At 51.7% G+C, this 14,305-nt stretch overlaps 4 protein-coding genes across 4 annotated transcripts; 2 read left to right on the top strand and 2 right to left on the bottom strand.

The window, feature by feature from the left end:
* Window positions 1-1,689: 1,689 nt before the first annotated feature.
* IUM83_18781 (Transmembrane protein) lies at window positions 1,690-4,623 on the top strand (the record flags this gene model as incomplete). The annotated part of the gene is made up of 1 exon (XM_067943794.1): window positions 1,690-4,623. One exon carries the CDS (start codon window positions 1,690-1,692, stop codon window positions 4,621-4,623), a length of 2,934 nt encoding a protein of 977 aa, XP_067792316.1.
* Window positions 4,624-5,017: 394 nt separating this feature from the next.
* Window positions 5,018-7,882, top strand: IUM83_18780 (uncharacterized protein; the record flags this gene model as incomplete). Its single annotated transcript, XM_067943793.1, has 1 exon — window positions 5,018-7,882. One exon carries the CDS (start codon window positions 5,018-5,020, stop codon window positions 7,880-7,882), a length of 2,865 nt encoding a protein of 954 aa, XP_067792281.1.
* A 2,585-nt stretch (window positions 7,883-10,467) lies between these two features.
* IUM83_18779 (putative secreted RxLR effector protein) lies at window positions 10,468-10,974 on the bottom strand (the record flags this gene model as incomplete). Its single annotated transcript, XM_067943792.1, has 1 exon — window positions 10,468-10,974. The coding sequence occupies one exon, from the start codon at window positions 10,972-10,974 to the stop codon at window positions 10,468-10,470; it is 507 nt and encodes a 168-aa protein (XP_067792303.1).
* A 1,639-nt stretch (window positions 10,975-12,613) lies between these two features.
* Window positions 12,614-13,696, bottom strand: IUM83_18778 (putative alcohol dehydrogenase; the record flags this gene model as incomplete). Its single annotated transcript, XM_067943791.1, has 2 exons — window positions 12,614-13,329; window positions 13,414-13,696. 2 exons carry the CDS (start codon window positions 13,694-13,696, stop codon window positions 12,614-12,616), a joined length of 999 nt encoding a protein of 332 aa, XP_067792304.1.
* Window positions 13,697-14,305: the final 609 nt, after the last annotated feature.

Below are 14,305 nucleotides of genomic sequence, written 5' to 3'. Positions count from 1 at the left end.
AACAAAATTTCTGTATGCAGCTTGAGATCTCGCTAGGCGTAGTCGAGCTTCTACCGCGCCAACGTGCCACCTGCAAATACAAGCTGCATAACATGTTGATGATTCTAGGGACAGATTTGAACGGAGTAGCACGCACCGGAGTTGGTCTCCACTCGGGAGATCGCTTGGTTACTCGATCTGTCTGCGTGGTAGCGCACCCTACGATATGCACTCGTACTCGTCAGACACAGAACACTAGCTTGCCCCTTATACGTCCCGAAGGCACGCCTTACTGGTCGTCTTCTCTCTCCTGGTAGCAGCGCTTGATCAGCAGCCGATGAATCTTCAAATGAGCGGACCGCATTGGGCGCGAAAGCTGAGCGCGCGCGAAATCCAACGACGTCCTTTGAAGATCGTTCGAACTTCAATTCAAATGGAAGTTGTTTGTACAGGGTCAGTTTGAAGCTATACTGAGTTCAAGACACTCTTTAATTCGTTGCTAAATGAGGAACGCATCAAAGCTTGATAAAAGGGTATATCAAACGGTTGTTTGGTCCGACCACTTTTTGGTGGGATCAAACAACTCAAGTTTAATGAGCAAGTTTAATGACCCGTTTAATGCACCCTACCCCTAGCGATTAAACTTTTTTATGTAGGTTTTGGAAGGCACCCATAGTTTTACACTGCAAAAGTTCGAGGGTTCAGCTTTTCGATGAATTATGGGGGTCCAGATTTTAGACGATGCAGTAGGCGTGTTTTGCGTATCAAGCGAGCACGGCAAGGATATAATCGACACTTGAAATCTTTTCATTTGATGTATCTTTGGTCAATACTAGGAAAAAGGAAGAACTACACAGCAGCTCTCGGTTGGAATGCGATTTGAAATTAAACAACTACGGAAGTAACAGCATTCGATAGGTCGATCAGCGAGAGGCACAAACATATATAAACAAGAAGATCGTAGCTCTTTTAGCAGGAATCAGCGAGTGCGCAATAGCATTTAATGAGTTTGTACAAACTAACTCTTAAAACACACTTATTGACACCAATGCATCTGGGGATTTCTACAGCTAACACAACACCATCAATTAAAACACCCTCACAAAGACCACCGCTGCACCAACAGGTTGATTCCTTCGGCAAATTGACACCGCGGCAGCAGCAATCGGGATGCAGAATTGCCTTCTGCTTCTGAATTCATTATCGTAGACAGGCTCCAGACTCTGTGGTGCGAAAGAGCGTCGGCTAGTGCGGCTTCTACGACGACTCCGCGGACTGGTTCATTCCCAAGCAAGACGTGTACGGACCCCGATTCCGTTCGGGCGAGCTGCTAGCAATGACACAGTCGTTGACAACGACACTAGCGATGGTACGGACGACGGTACGGATGAGCTGCTCGAGACGCTCGATGAAGTATGGATCGAAGAATAGCCTCGAGCTGCTAACAATTCAATTCATCTGCTGGCATTGATGGTTGAAATCGTGTTGAGTCGAAATGAGATATAACGCGGTCTTAATTGAACGCTTTTCGTGTATAACACCCTGACGGGCGGTCTATAACAATATACCGCCGTGTACTATTCGGTATTCTACGTCAATTCTAACTGAAATAGCGCCATTGCCATGCGAAAATAGCCTAGGACAGGCCGTTCTCACTGCAGAATTTTGCGAGTACAGAACTGCAACTGCCCACCGCGATCACGGCTGAGGATGAGCTCACCCGAATCAACTGGGCCCAATGCATGTAGTGACCCGCCTCAGGCCAGCATCTTGGCGCCCCCGCGCGTAGACCCTCGACCACGACTGCTGCAGCTACTCAACCGACAGATTTCATACAAAGCCTGTGTTGCCATTTTCCTTTTCCTCGGTACGGTGGCTTTCCTGACCCCGTTCAAAGAGTATTACCTGGGGCATTACGTCACGGACCCATTCGATGAAGTCCGCGACGAAGTTGTTGCCAGGCAACTCAACCAAATGGGCGTCGTCATCAGCGGAGTCCACTACTTCGACACATTTGACCGCAACGCAATTCCACTTATCGATTCGGAAACCGGAAAGGTGCTCAACCATGCAACAGCAGCAACACTAGACCTGACAGACTTCCTTGTTCGCGCCAACGTTCGTCGAGATGACCTTCTCTCCGCGTTACCTCCAGCTACTCTCGCACAAACAGTAAATATCATGGTAGACGTGCTTGCGCCGCTGTGTGGTCCCGCCACAGATTCGACGAGCCCGTGGGAAACACCAGCTCAGCTCCTCTTTGGCTACTATTTCCCTGTTATTCGTCACGAATTCTGCCGCGATTTTTACGCCAAATTCCCGCGTGATCGATTTTTCAACACAACGACAGCACCGATTGATGCGAACCTCGCTCAAGTTGGTGACGTTTCGCTGGGCCTCATTGCTGTGGTGAACATGTCCGAAGTGTACTTACGTCAGTTTAATGACGCGCAAGTAATTCGCAAGATCATGAAGAACGTACAGGAGGGGTTCACGGGTTTAGATCTCTCATACTACACGGACAGTGTAGCAGATGCCATTGTGGAGCGATACGGTGACGGAATGACTGTAGCTGAGGTCGTGGCACTGCTCCCAGTCTCTTTTGATGCGAACCACGTAGCTCTGGTAGACGTTCTGGGTGTCAGCGCGTTGCTCGCGTATTACCTGGAACCTCAGGATCTAACGATGGGGAAAAACGTCAATGGAGAGGCTGCCATATCGGCTGAAGTGACTCATGCGACTGCTTCCTTCTTCACGTCGGACTTCTTAACCACGACAGTCGGAATGCACTACGTCTCGACAACTTACTTGGCTTTGTTTTGGAAATGTTCAATTTTGCACACATCGATGGATAAGAACATAACCGTAGACGATGTGGATGCATCTGTGATGAAGCAATGCGGGAGCAATCTGACGAGCAATCTCCCTCCTTTTATTGTAAATCTCATGATCCTTTTCCAGTCGAAAATCAGAGACTACACGACGCTGGACAACACTACGACGTACATTCTGGGTCGCCGGCGCGAATCGGATCTTGATTATAAAGCGCTAGAAGTTCCTGCACTTCTTGATGAATCTGCGATTTTATCCATCGACGGGTCCAGTTGGTCCAAGAAGGATACAAACGCTACATCAGCTACGACGCTGTCAACAACCCCTTACGGCTATTTGTATACACCAGATTGCATCCGGCTTGTCAAGTCGGCTCTTCTACAAACCGGCCGCAACGTGCAGAAGTACCAAGCGTATCTGGGAGATGGTCTCGGCAATTGCGCGTTTAGAGACTCGCAAGAGACGGAGTTACAGACACTTTGCCGACTATTCATGACATCAGGTGAAGTTTTGTTTCGCGATCTGGCGGGGAATTTCGTGACAATACCTGCGTGCTCGTCCCTTGTGAATTCGTCAGCCAGTGAAGAGAATCAGGATCTACAACAAGAATATCTGCGCCAGATTGAGTGGTTTATGATCGATACGACAGCATTGACACGACGGATTCGCATCACGGACAACACGAGTCGACAAATTCGTACATTCCTCTTGCTGCTGAATCTAATTGGTGCGTCTCACTACGCTCTTCAGTACATTTACATCCTCGTGAGTATCTGGACGTTCGTCAGCAACAGCGTGCTACAGCCTGCCGCAGCAGAGCGCTCTCGTCTTGCCTCTACGGACAGTATGTGTTTTAAGCCGGCCCCATTGGTGCGACTTGGCATTCTCGAGCTGTTGATGTGTGATCCAGCTGACGGCGCTCTTGAGCACCCCCTCACGATGGTGCTCATGTTTCTCGGAGCGATTGGGTCTCTCAGTAATATCTTCAGGCTGGGCTGCACCGCAGACCTATCGACTACTGGAGCTGGCATCGTGATTTACTGCAAGCCCGCCATTCCAGTGACTAGTTTCAATCTCGTACTAACGTCCCTTAGCAGCAGCTATTGGGTCATCCGCGTGACATTACAGACGCGCTCACTCGCGATGCGGCTCGATCACGTCGTGCGCGACAACTTCGTCCGCTTCTGGTTCACCAATGCATGTGCTGTTCTGGTCATCCACTTCACATGCAAAGGGATCGCCGATCTCGTCTTCCAGAACGTGGAATTTCATTCGGACCCACATATTTTCGCGATACTTGCAGGGCTGACTCTGGCGCTGGTCATCTCTTCCGGTTTTATCCTAGTTCATCTCGCCTCTACTGATGTCGATCGCTTGAAAGCGCTCGTCCGACAAGAAACGTCGAGATCGCTGTGGAAGGCGGCGAAAGCTCGAGCCACGAGTTACCGCGCCTTTGTTGGCAAATGGAGCACCAACGACATCGATTCCGTGTTATATCACTGTGCGTCTCCACAAATTGCGCGGCAGTTGCAAATTTCCAGCCTGCCAGAGCAGCCAGAGAACCGAAAGTGGAAGCAAGGCAGCAGGTCGGGCGATCCGACGAAACTCGGTAAGGAAGCTGCCATCCGCATCAACGACTTCGTCGCCGCGCACTGCGCTGGTGGGGCACATTTACACTTGCAGAGCGTCAAATGGTACCTTCACCCTGACGGGCGTGGGGCGGTGATGGCTATGGAGCCGCTACCAAATAACGCCAGGGTTTACGCCGTAGGTGGGAGTGAACTGAGTCCTCCAAAGAACGTACCAAAGTAGCACGACAAGAAAACTGACCGTCATTTATTTGTCGCAGCTACTGTAATAGTTTAGCTATATTAGTACGCACCGCAATTTATTGAATGAGACGAAGACGTGAATAGCGGGGTGTGTTTTCATCTTCGCTTCCTTGTACGATGGTCCTTAAATATCCTCCAAGTGACTGCTGGTGCATTTGCATCGACAGGAAAACACACTCGGGAATACCCCGTGATAGATCAGTCGGCGCTCGTTATCCCCGAGCGCGTTCTTCAAATACACTCCTGCATTCCCTCGCTCGTGCCTTTGTCCGCGGCAGCTGATGTCAGCCGTCGACGGGGATGCGAGCAATATTGGCGGGAACACGGTTACCGTCCACCGACTGTCCGTCGGTGGCCCACGATTCTCAGTAGAGATGCAGGAGCAAGTCAAACAACCGAGCGGGCTAATCCAGCTCAAAGACTACGAGATCACGTATCGGTCCTGCATCGCGATTTTCGTGGTCGTCCTCCTTGGCGTCAGCATGATTCCGCTCAAAGAATACTATCTCGGCAGCTACGTCACCAAACCATTCGACGAAGTGCGCGACGAGGTCGCTGCCAGAAAACTCAACCAAATGGGCGTTGTGATGAGCGGTGTGCACTACTTCGACACGTTCGAGCGCTCTCTCATTCCTCTCATTGACTTAGAAACCAAGAAGGAATTAACCCGCTCTACCGCGGCTAACATCTCGCTGACGGATTTCCTCGTCCGTGCCAACCTGCGTCGTGACGACTTACTAGCAGGTCTTCCAGAGGAGCTGCTGGCAACGTCCGTGGATCTCATGGTTGACGTGCTGGCGCCGCTGTGTGGACCGGTGACCAGTACACTGACGTCCTGGGAGACACCAGCTCAATTGCTCTTTGGAAACTGGTTTCCCGCCATTCGCCACGAATTCTGCCGCGACTTCCACGACCGATTCCCACTCGATCGCTATTTCAACCACGCTGTCACGGCGCCCACCGATGCGAACCTCTCAGATGTTGGAGACGTCACGCTGGGCCTAATCGCCGTCGTGAACATGTCTGAATTGTATTTACGGCACTTCAATGACGCTCTTGTGATCCGTAAGATCATGAAAAACGTGCAGGAAGGGTATATGGGCTTGGATCTCCCCGACTACACGAACGACGTCGCGCAAGCCATCGTAGACAGATACAGCAACGGCATCCCCTTAGCTGACGTCGTGGCGATGCTTCCAGGCTCATATGATATTCATCATGTGGCGCTTGTCGATGTATTGGGCGTGAGCGCTTTACTTGCATACTATCTAGAAACCCAAGAGCTCACAATGGGGGTGAACGTGAATGGAGAGGCCGCAATTTTGGCCGAGGTGACCCATGCTGCAGCGTCTTTCTTCACGTCAGACTTCCTGATCGACACAGTTGGGATGCACTTAGCTTCAACGATGCACTTGGCGCCATTCTGGAACTGCGCGATCAAGTACACGACCATGGACAAAGCTATCACAGTCGACGATGTGGATGCCGCCGCTATTAAGCAATGTGGACAAGATCTCTCGGTAATCGTTCCAACATTCGCGGTGAATCTCATGTTTCTCTTCCAGAAAGACGAGCGCGACTATACCAAGCTTGATAACACCACCGTTTACACCTTGGGTCGTCGTCGTGAGACCACGGCGGGCTATGTGCCACTGACGCTCCCAGAGACGTTGACAGAGTCGCCGATACTCGCACTTGACGGCACCGCGTGGACAAAATCTCGCTCAAACACGACGGGAACGCAGCCAGCAACTACCCCGTACGGATATCTATACACGCCGGACTGTCGTGGCACCGTCGACGATGTGATGAAGCAAAGCGGGCGCAACGTTCAGAAGTACCAAGCTTACATGGGCGACGGTCTCGGCAACTGTGCATTCCGCGATTCACAGGAGACAGATCTCCAGACCCTGTGTCGGCTGTTTATGACGACGAATGAGGTGCTTTTCCGTGACCTGAACGGCAATTTGATCGAGCTTCCATCGTGTGCGTCGCTGATCGCCTCTGGGGCTAGCGCGGAGGAGCAGTTGGCCCAGCAAAATAATCTGCGGCAGATCGAGTGGTTCATGATCGATACAACCCTTATAAATCGCCGCATTCGAATCCAAGACAACACGAGCCGGCAGATCCGCACGTTTCTCCTCATTCTCAACTTGATCGGAGCCTCATACTACGCGATGGAGTACATCTACATCCTAAAGAGTGTGTGGATTTTCATTCGCAACAGCGTCTATCGACCTGTAAAGGAGATGCAGTCGCGCCTTGGAACGCTAGATTCGTTCGACAACAAGGCCACTGCGCTTGTTCGAATTGGACTGTTCGAGCTCCTCCAATGTGATCCAGCCGATGGAGCGCTGGAACATCCTGGCACGATGGTGCTGCTCTATCTCGGCGCGATCGGTGCCTTTAGCAACATCTTTTCTCTCAGCTGTACAGCTCAACTTTCAACCGCTGCAGGCAGTATCGTCATTTACTGCACTCCCACCATCCCCGTACGTAGTCTCACACTTGTATTCACGACACTCAGTAGTAGCTACTGGGTGATCCGGGTGACACTTCAGACGCGCTCGCTAGCAATGCGTCTCGACCACGCTGCTCGCAACGACTTCATTCGATTTTGGACGCTCAATGCTTCGGCGGTCCTGGTAATCCACTTCAGCTGCAAAGTAGGGGCGGATTTACTTCTCCGCAACGCGGAGCTCCACTCGGATCCGCACTTGTACGCGATTTTCGGCGGCCTGGCAGTGGCGCTGATTATCTCGACAGGATTCGTGCTGCTGCACTTGGCGTCTACGGACTCAAAAGGGCTGAGGAATCTGGTGAGGAAGCGCTCGAGCAGAACCTTGTGGAGGGAAGTTTCCACCAAGGAGTCGAGCGACCGCGCGTTCGTGGCCAAATGGAGCACCCGAGGCCTCGACTCGGTGCTGTATCACTGTGCAACGCCCCAAATCGCGCGACAACTCGAGCTGTTCGGCACCCGGCAGCAAAACGAGTCGGGGCTGGCAAAGAAGCTCAAGAAGTTCGTCGTCGACCAGCCCAGCGGTATCAAAATGCATCAGTTCGTCGCCGTCCACTGTGCAGCCGGTTCCCACGCTCACTTGAAAACGGTCAAATGGTATTTGGAGCCGAACGGAATGGGGGGAGTCATGAGCGTGAGTCCAGCGCCGAAAGCGACAACAACAGCTCGGGTGGTGTGTGCGACCGAGGAGACCGTGGACACCGAGCATGATAAGCGGTAATTAAATAACGCTATTCGCACCGTCTAGCAGTTTCGTGCTCGCTGCACTTCGCGATCACTGGCTCCGAATTATCAGAGTTGAAGTCGGCATCGCCCACCAAATAGAGGTTCGTGCCACAGTCCGGGTGCGAGCACTTGGTTCCGCCAGTGTGGGGGAAGCGCAGCCCCTTGACCATTGAGCGCGTCGTGATCCTCACCCCGTCTCGGAGCACTGGTGGCCCTCCGTGCATGTGACAGTGGCACGACTTCGCTTTGGTCTGTTCCTCACACCATTCGTCGCACGACGTGCACACAACGCACTACTCCCCCCAACTCAGCCGTGACGCACGCTGTCGATTACCGGAGATAACGTTAACTAGTTGTTATTAACCCTTGATGACGTCATTTCATAAGATGGAATAACACCACGATCAAAGGCTACGTCATTTTGTGGCAGTCGGCATCTCAATCTGGCATCGACGTGGCTTACTTGTGGCTGACCTGCCTGATCCAGAGCCGCTGTGGTACGACGCACCTGCTATCAACAGCACGGAGGACGAAGAGATGGGCAGCACCGGCAGGAAGAGACGGCCGCGCAGAGACGCAAGAAATGCACGCACTGAGAAACGAAGGCCATGAACTTGCTCTAGGCCTGGGTGGTATAGCCCGAAGACAGTACTTTGCCCACCCGCACCGATCAAGTAGGAGGAGGAGGCATTAGCAGCCATCGACGCCAAGTAGCTCTCAAATTGGTTCACGAACACGCGCAAGCACCTGTGACAGCCGTTGCTTCGCTCGTTGGGCGTAAAGGTCGTTCATGAACTTCCTATGTTCACGGGCCGTGAAGACCCACGTGACAAAAAGCTGGACATGCCGCCAACTACCCTCCTGGTGACACAGCCAATGTTGACGCAGGAGCAGCAGGGCTGATGGTTGATTCTGCATCTGGTGTGAACTGTCGATCGGGGCCGGTGGATCGAGATTGCCCTCATTGCCCTTGGTGCTTGTGTATCCAGGGCTATGAAGATGTCGGATCGGGCCCGGCCAGCACTGCACGTTGTCAACTGCTGGCGGTTCACCTCACATGTGCACTTTAGCCTCACGGGCCAGGACTTTTCGCTGAAATAGTTTCATATCCACGCCGGGTGGAATGGACTCGCTGACACGAGATCTTCTTCATGGCGTCACTTCCGGAATTGAGTGGACGCCAGCGACGCAGGCGCATGCCCACGCCACGAGCACATTCGCCACTTCTGAATTTGCTACGATCAACACCACACATAGCAAATTTCGGCAGCAATGGACTCGACATCTATCCCTTGGTCCGTGATGCCACCTCAGCAACTACCCATCGAACTAGTTGAAGTTTTATGCGGCTACTTCACCGGCTTTGACGCTTTCAGTTTATCCGTCACGAACGCTTGGTGGAGAAATTATCTGTCGGACGAGTCGTTCTGGAAGAAATGCCTGCGAGGACTGAGGACCAGGGAGAATCACCCGAGTGGGACACAGTCGTGGAAGAAGCAGTACGTGCAGTCTCGATCGATGCTTTTCGAGGCCCCGAAATCCAACGGCTCCTCGAAGCTTCTGGATTCCTTCATGTACCTCACGAACGGAGAAAACAAGCAGAGATTGGGCCGCTTCCAGCTGACGCACATGGGTGGTGAGAGTTTCAGCTTTGATCTCTGGTTCAGCCTACTGTCCGAGTCTCGAGAAGAGCGATTCGGGGGTATTATTTACGGGTTGCAATCATCAAGTCGAGAAAGCTGCGAGTGGCCGCATTTCTACCATCAATTCGTGATGGTGACCTCGACTGGAGATCTGTGCTGCTCGGTGCTAGATGAAAAGCCCGTGGTCGCTCGCAGGCTGAAGCCGAACCGGTGGTACCACGTCGCATTGACCTATGATCACCCTGCGCAACTCCAAGATGTCTACTTCAATGGGCTGAAAGTGCAGTCGAAGACTGGGTTGTGGCGTTACCAGTGGCATTTCATGACGTACGCGCAGGTCGGAACAGGCTTCGACGCTTCTGATGCATTAAACGGTCCGGGCTGGCGCGGATTCCACGGTGTCATTGATGCTTTTCGAGTGTGGGGAGCCGTACTTTCGCAAGATGAGGTCACGAAATTGGAGAGAGGTGGGTTACTCGGCAATGAGAGACTGAAGTCTTCTCTGGTGCAAGAGGGGTCTGACAACGATGCAGGACACGCTCGTCTAGTCAAATGCACTCGGCCTACCGAATCGGAAACACTGCAATTAGCTCTCATTAAACGTTTTTCGTATTAATAACAGAAAATTATCATATAATATACATGTACAAATGTATTCGTGGGCTGAAGGCACATGTAAGACGCTGCTAGATACTAGCAGTATCTAGTTAGGAGAGGGGAACACAAGTGGTAACGATTCCTGATTTTTTTCTCACCTAAAAGGACCTCTTTTGATGGAAAAGGCTACGCTGTTGATGATCGTCGTGTGACAGCTTGGCAAGCCGAAACAAAAGCCTTTATCGACCAGATCAAGTTATTGAGGCAGGTATAAGTTATACTGCAAAAGCTAACCTACCTAGAACTTCCTCAGACAGCAAGAATGCTGCTAAGAAACGTGCTAAGTTGCTCTTTTCTTCAACTTGCCTGTAAGTGGCGTCTTCAAGCGCTTCCTCAACTTAATTGCATACCGCAGCTTCTGGAGATCATCGCTTCGTGTAAGGCGCGTGTTTAAATGATCGATGTCCGTCAGTTTAACACCGGATTTTTTCTCTGCGGACAGTTTGGCGCTTTTCGTGAGGCGCGTGTTCAAGTGGTCGGCACTCGTCAACTTGACTCCCGACTTCTCTGCGGCGAGTTTGGCACTGTTCACGAGTCGAGTGTTCATGCGGCCGGTGTCCTTCAACTTGATTACCAAATTCCCATACTTTTCCATACCTCTCTCTTCAGCGTCGTCATCAATATCCAACTTGTTTCCTTGCCCGGTTCTCAAGAAGCGTTTCGCTTGGTTATCAATCTGGCCAACTTTTCTCTGTGAAATAGCCTTCGTGTCTGCGATGGAAGCCGTGGCATTGATACTTGCCAGAAGAACAGCGGTAGCACCGAGCAGCAACGAGGCGAGGCGCATGCTTTGCAGGGGAAGATATTCGTTTTTGACTTCGGCGTTGAGGAGCTTCTTGGGAAGTGACAAGTTTGCAGCCAGTACCGGGTACTGTTCGTCAGGTTGGGGCTGGAATCGAATAGACTGCTTCGATCCGAGATCCGGAACGGGATTGCGAAGATAGATGGGTTGGCTCTGCAGCAGCGCCAACGTCTACTGACTTTATCTTTCATCAACTGACGGAAATCGCGGGGCGACTCCTTTACAAGACGTATTATTGTCCGTCCACGAAACATGAATTAGGGCAGCTGGCTAGCATCCCCTTGCTTATATTCAGAAGTGAGCTACGAGAGAGGTTGCGCAACCGTCACAAATCCATGAAATATTACAATTCACTTTTTACGAAACTGTTTTTTTTTAGTAAAAAAAGCAGCTGCTTGATTGGCTGGGTGTCCTGCTACGCCACATATGATTATATAAAACACGAATATCAGTGGTTTGTAAGGGGAACATCTCAAAGCTGATTGGCTGTTTTTCTAGAGAATGGAACTATAATTGCTTCCAGTGACATAAGGCACGATTAACCTCTTTCATGGGTCATATTTTCATGGTTGAATAAATTAATTTCTGATGATGCAGCGAATTTAAACCTCACACCTCCCAAAGTCGATCATTTATACTGCCCACTACCGTGATCGATGTATTGCGGTAACTTTTTGCGGGCTTAAACAAAAACAATTCAATTTTATATATTATTTTCCAAGTACTGCCAGGTAGTATTAGAGTGAAGCTGTTGTCTGTTGTGATTGTTTGCGCTCGCGCGGCGTAATTGCCATCGTGAAGGTTTACGCTGGCACAGGGTAAACCTGCTCACGACGAGACTTAGCAGAAAGGCTGACGAGGACTGCAAGGCAGGCAGGATACAGGATGCTGAAGCTAAGTAGGTTTCACAGACTGCAAGTAATTCACTTCTTATTTTGCCAAGAACACCGAACACCTAGCATCTTTCAGATTGTAATTCGGAATCACAATCTGAAACATGCTTGGTGGTGGGTATCACTGATTCCTCCTGATTGTGATAAAATGTACCCTTCGGAGGCTATCACTAAAGAGAGGATTGTCTCTGTGTGTATAGTGTCCAGTGTATTTTGGCGCAAGGAGATAATTCAAAATCATATCTCATAAGGAAGAGAGTCACTACAGCAACGTTTCCATTGTCGAATCATTCACAACAATACACCAATTGTACACGTATGTTTGCGAACCGGAGCCGAATGGACAAGCAAGGACGGGAGGAAGCCACGCGTTGGCTATAAGAGGAACATCAGAGTGTTATGCTACGTAGTAGTAGAATACCTTGCCTTACCAATCTGCCAGCGGCTTCCATCCCAAAACGATAAAGTTCTTATCTTCTTAGGAATTCTGATAGTCCTTGAGTTACGGCGCGAGTCCTGTCGTTCTTGAACGTATTGAGACACCGATTAACTGCCGCACACCCCATCTTTAGTCAAGAGCGGCCCAAACCGAAACGCGCGCAAAATCCTCAACCAAAAGAACTACGTATACCCTCAACTGTGCTTGGACAGATTGTTGAAATTAGACTGAGATACGCAAGAGTTGAAACAAAACCGGCTTATTTCTTAAGAAGACAGCCCCAGTATTCTGCTCACGCCAGCTTAACCACGATCTTGCCGATGTTCTTGCGCGCGTACATGTAGTCGATTGCGTCCGGAATGCTCTCGAGTCCTTCAAACTTGACCGGGTCGATCCCCGGCACCAGTTTTTTCTCGTCGATCAGCTTCAGCAGCCGCTGCATATGCGGGTGGAACTGATCGCGGTAGTGACCCGAGATGAACCCGCGCAGCGACGCTGACTTGAATAGCAGCTTGGGCACGAGCTCGCTGGCCGTGAACGTGTCCTTGGCTCCATGATACGCGGTGATGTGTCCGAACGCAATAATCCGACCCTTGACAGCCATGTTGTCCACGATTGTGCGGAACAAGTCCCCGCCCACCGTCTCGAACACGAGGTCCACGCCGTTCGGGTACTCCTTCTTGAGCACCTCGTCCACGTTCTCCGTGTTGTAGTTGATCACGCGGTCGCAGCCGATGGACTTCAAGTGGGCCGCCTTGGCGTCTGAGCTCGTGGTGCCGATCACGTGGTTGCCCGCCAGCTTAGCCAGCTGCACCACGAACTGGCCAGTGCCACCAGCCGCAGCCGTGACCAGCACGGTCTCGTTGGACTTCATTTCGCCGACTTGCTCCAGCGCGATGGACGCGGAGCTGCCGCCCACAATCAGCGGCAGGGCGTCGGGCGTGGCTGCTGGCACCTTCACCACCATGGCCATGTCCACCTCGTTGTACTCGGCGAAGGCGCCCAGCTCTTCAGTCAACAGTAAAGAAGCAGGATAACGTCAGAAGCCGTTTCATCATGGAAAGGAAAGGAGGTCGTGGCTTTTTCTCTTACTTCGGTAAGCGACGGCGTCCCCCACTTTGACGCCGGTGACCCCCTCCCCTACGTCCAGGACGACCCCCACAGCGTCCAGTCCGCAACCGAACGGCGGCGGGAGAGAGCCCGTGTACGCGCCGTTCGTCACGTTGACGTCGGTGGCGTTGATGCCCACGTAGTGGTTCTTGACAACCACCGAGTTGGCCCCCGCCTTGGGCAGCGCCGGCTCCACCACGAGTCTCGTGGCCGCGCGGAAGTCCGTGGACTTGGTGTGCACCTCCAGTCGCTTGTAGCTCGGCATGGTTGGCGAGGGGGTGGGGGGGGGGGGGGCGGGGTCGTAAGGTAGTGGAGTTACTGTAGTGAGCTCTTGGAAGCAGATCGAGTTGTGGGTGACAGGATCGGCGATGCATTTGTAGATCAAATCTTGTCAGTCAGTTGAAGACATGTACCGAGAAAACGGTACACATTCGTTTTTCGCAGATGAATACGTCAACGAACAGTACTGTAATCAGTTGAAGTGATGACAGGGCAATCATAGGTTGCGAAGGAAGGCCAGAGGCGACGTGCTCTTCCGTCGAGGCTGACACACCTTTGCGTGCAGAGCACACCACCACAGTATTATACTTAGTTGACTGGAACACCCGAAGAATGAGGGGAGAGGGCAGCCCCAACGGATTAATTGCGTGATCATAACGCGTAACTCGACTTGTATAAACCTTCGTGCCAGTCAGCCTACCCCGATTTGGGATCTGTAGCATTGCATCACCATCCAGCTCCGGAGAGTGAGGTGCGGTCATGTCGGTCTACACCAAGTTCTGTGGCCGCTGCAGATCCGCGATATCACCGGTTAGGGGCTCAACAAGAAGATCGAGGTGGAACTCCGAGGAGAAAAAGATGCTGTTCGACAAGG

The sequence above is a fragment of the Phytophthora cinnamomi genome, assembly GCF_018691715.1.
Source record: "Phytophthora cinnamomi strain GKB4 chromosome Unknown Contig36, whole genome shotgun sequence".
Classification (NCBI taxonomy): Eukaryota; Oomycota; class Peronosporomycetes; order Peronosporales; family Peronosporaceae; genus Phytophthora; species Phytophthora cinnamomi.
Note: the sequence above shows the minus strand (reverse complement) of the source record. Positions and strands in the feature narration are given on the sequence as shown.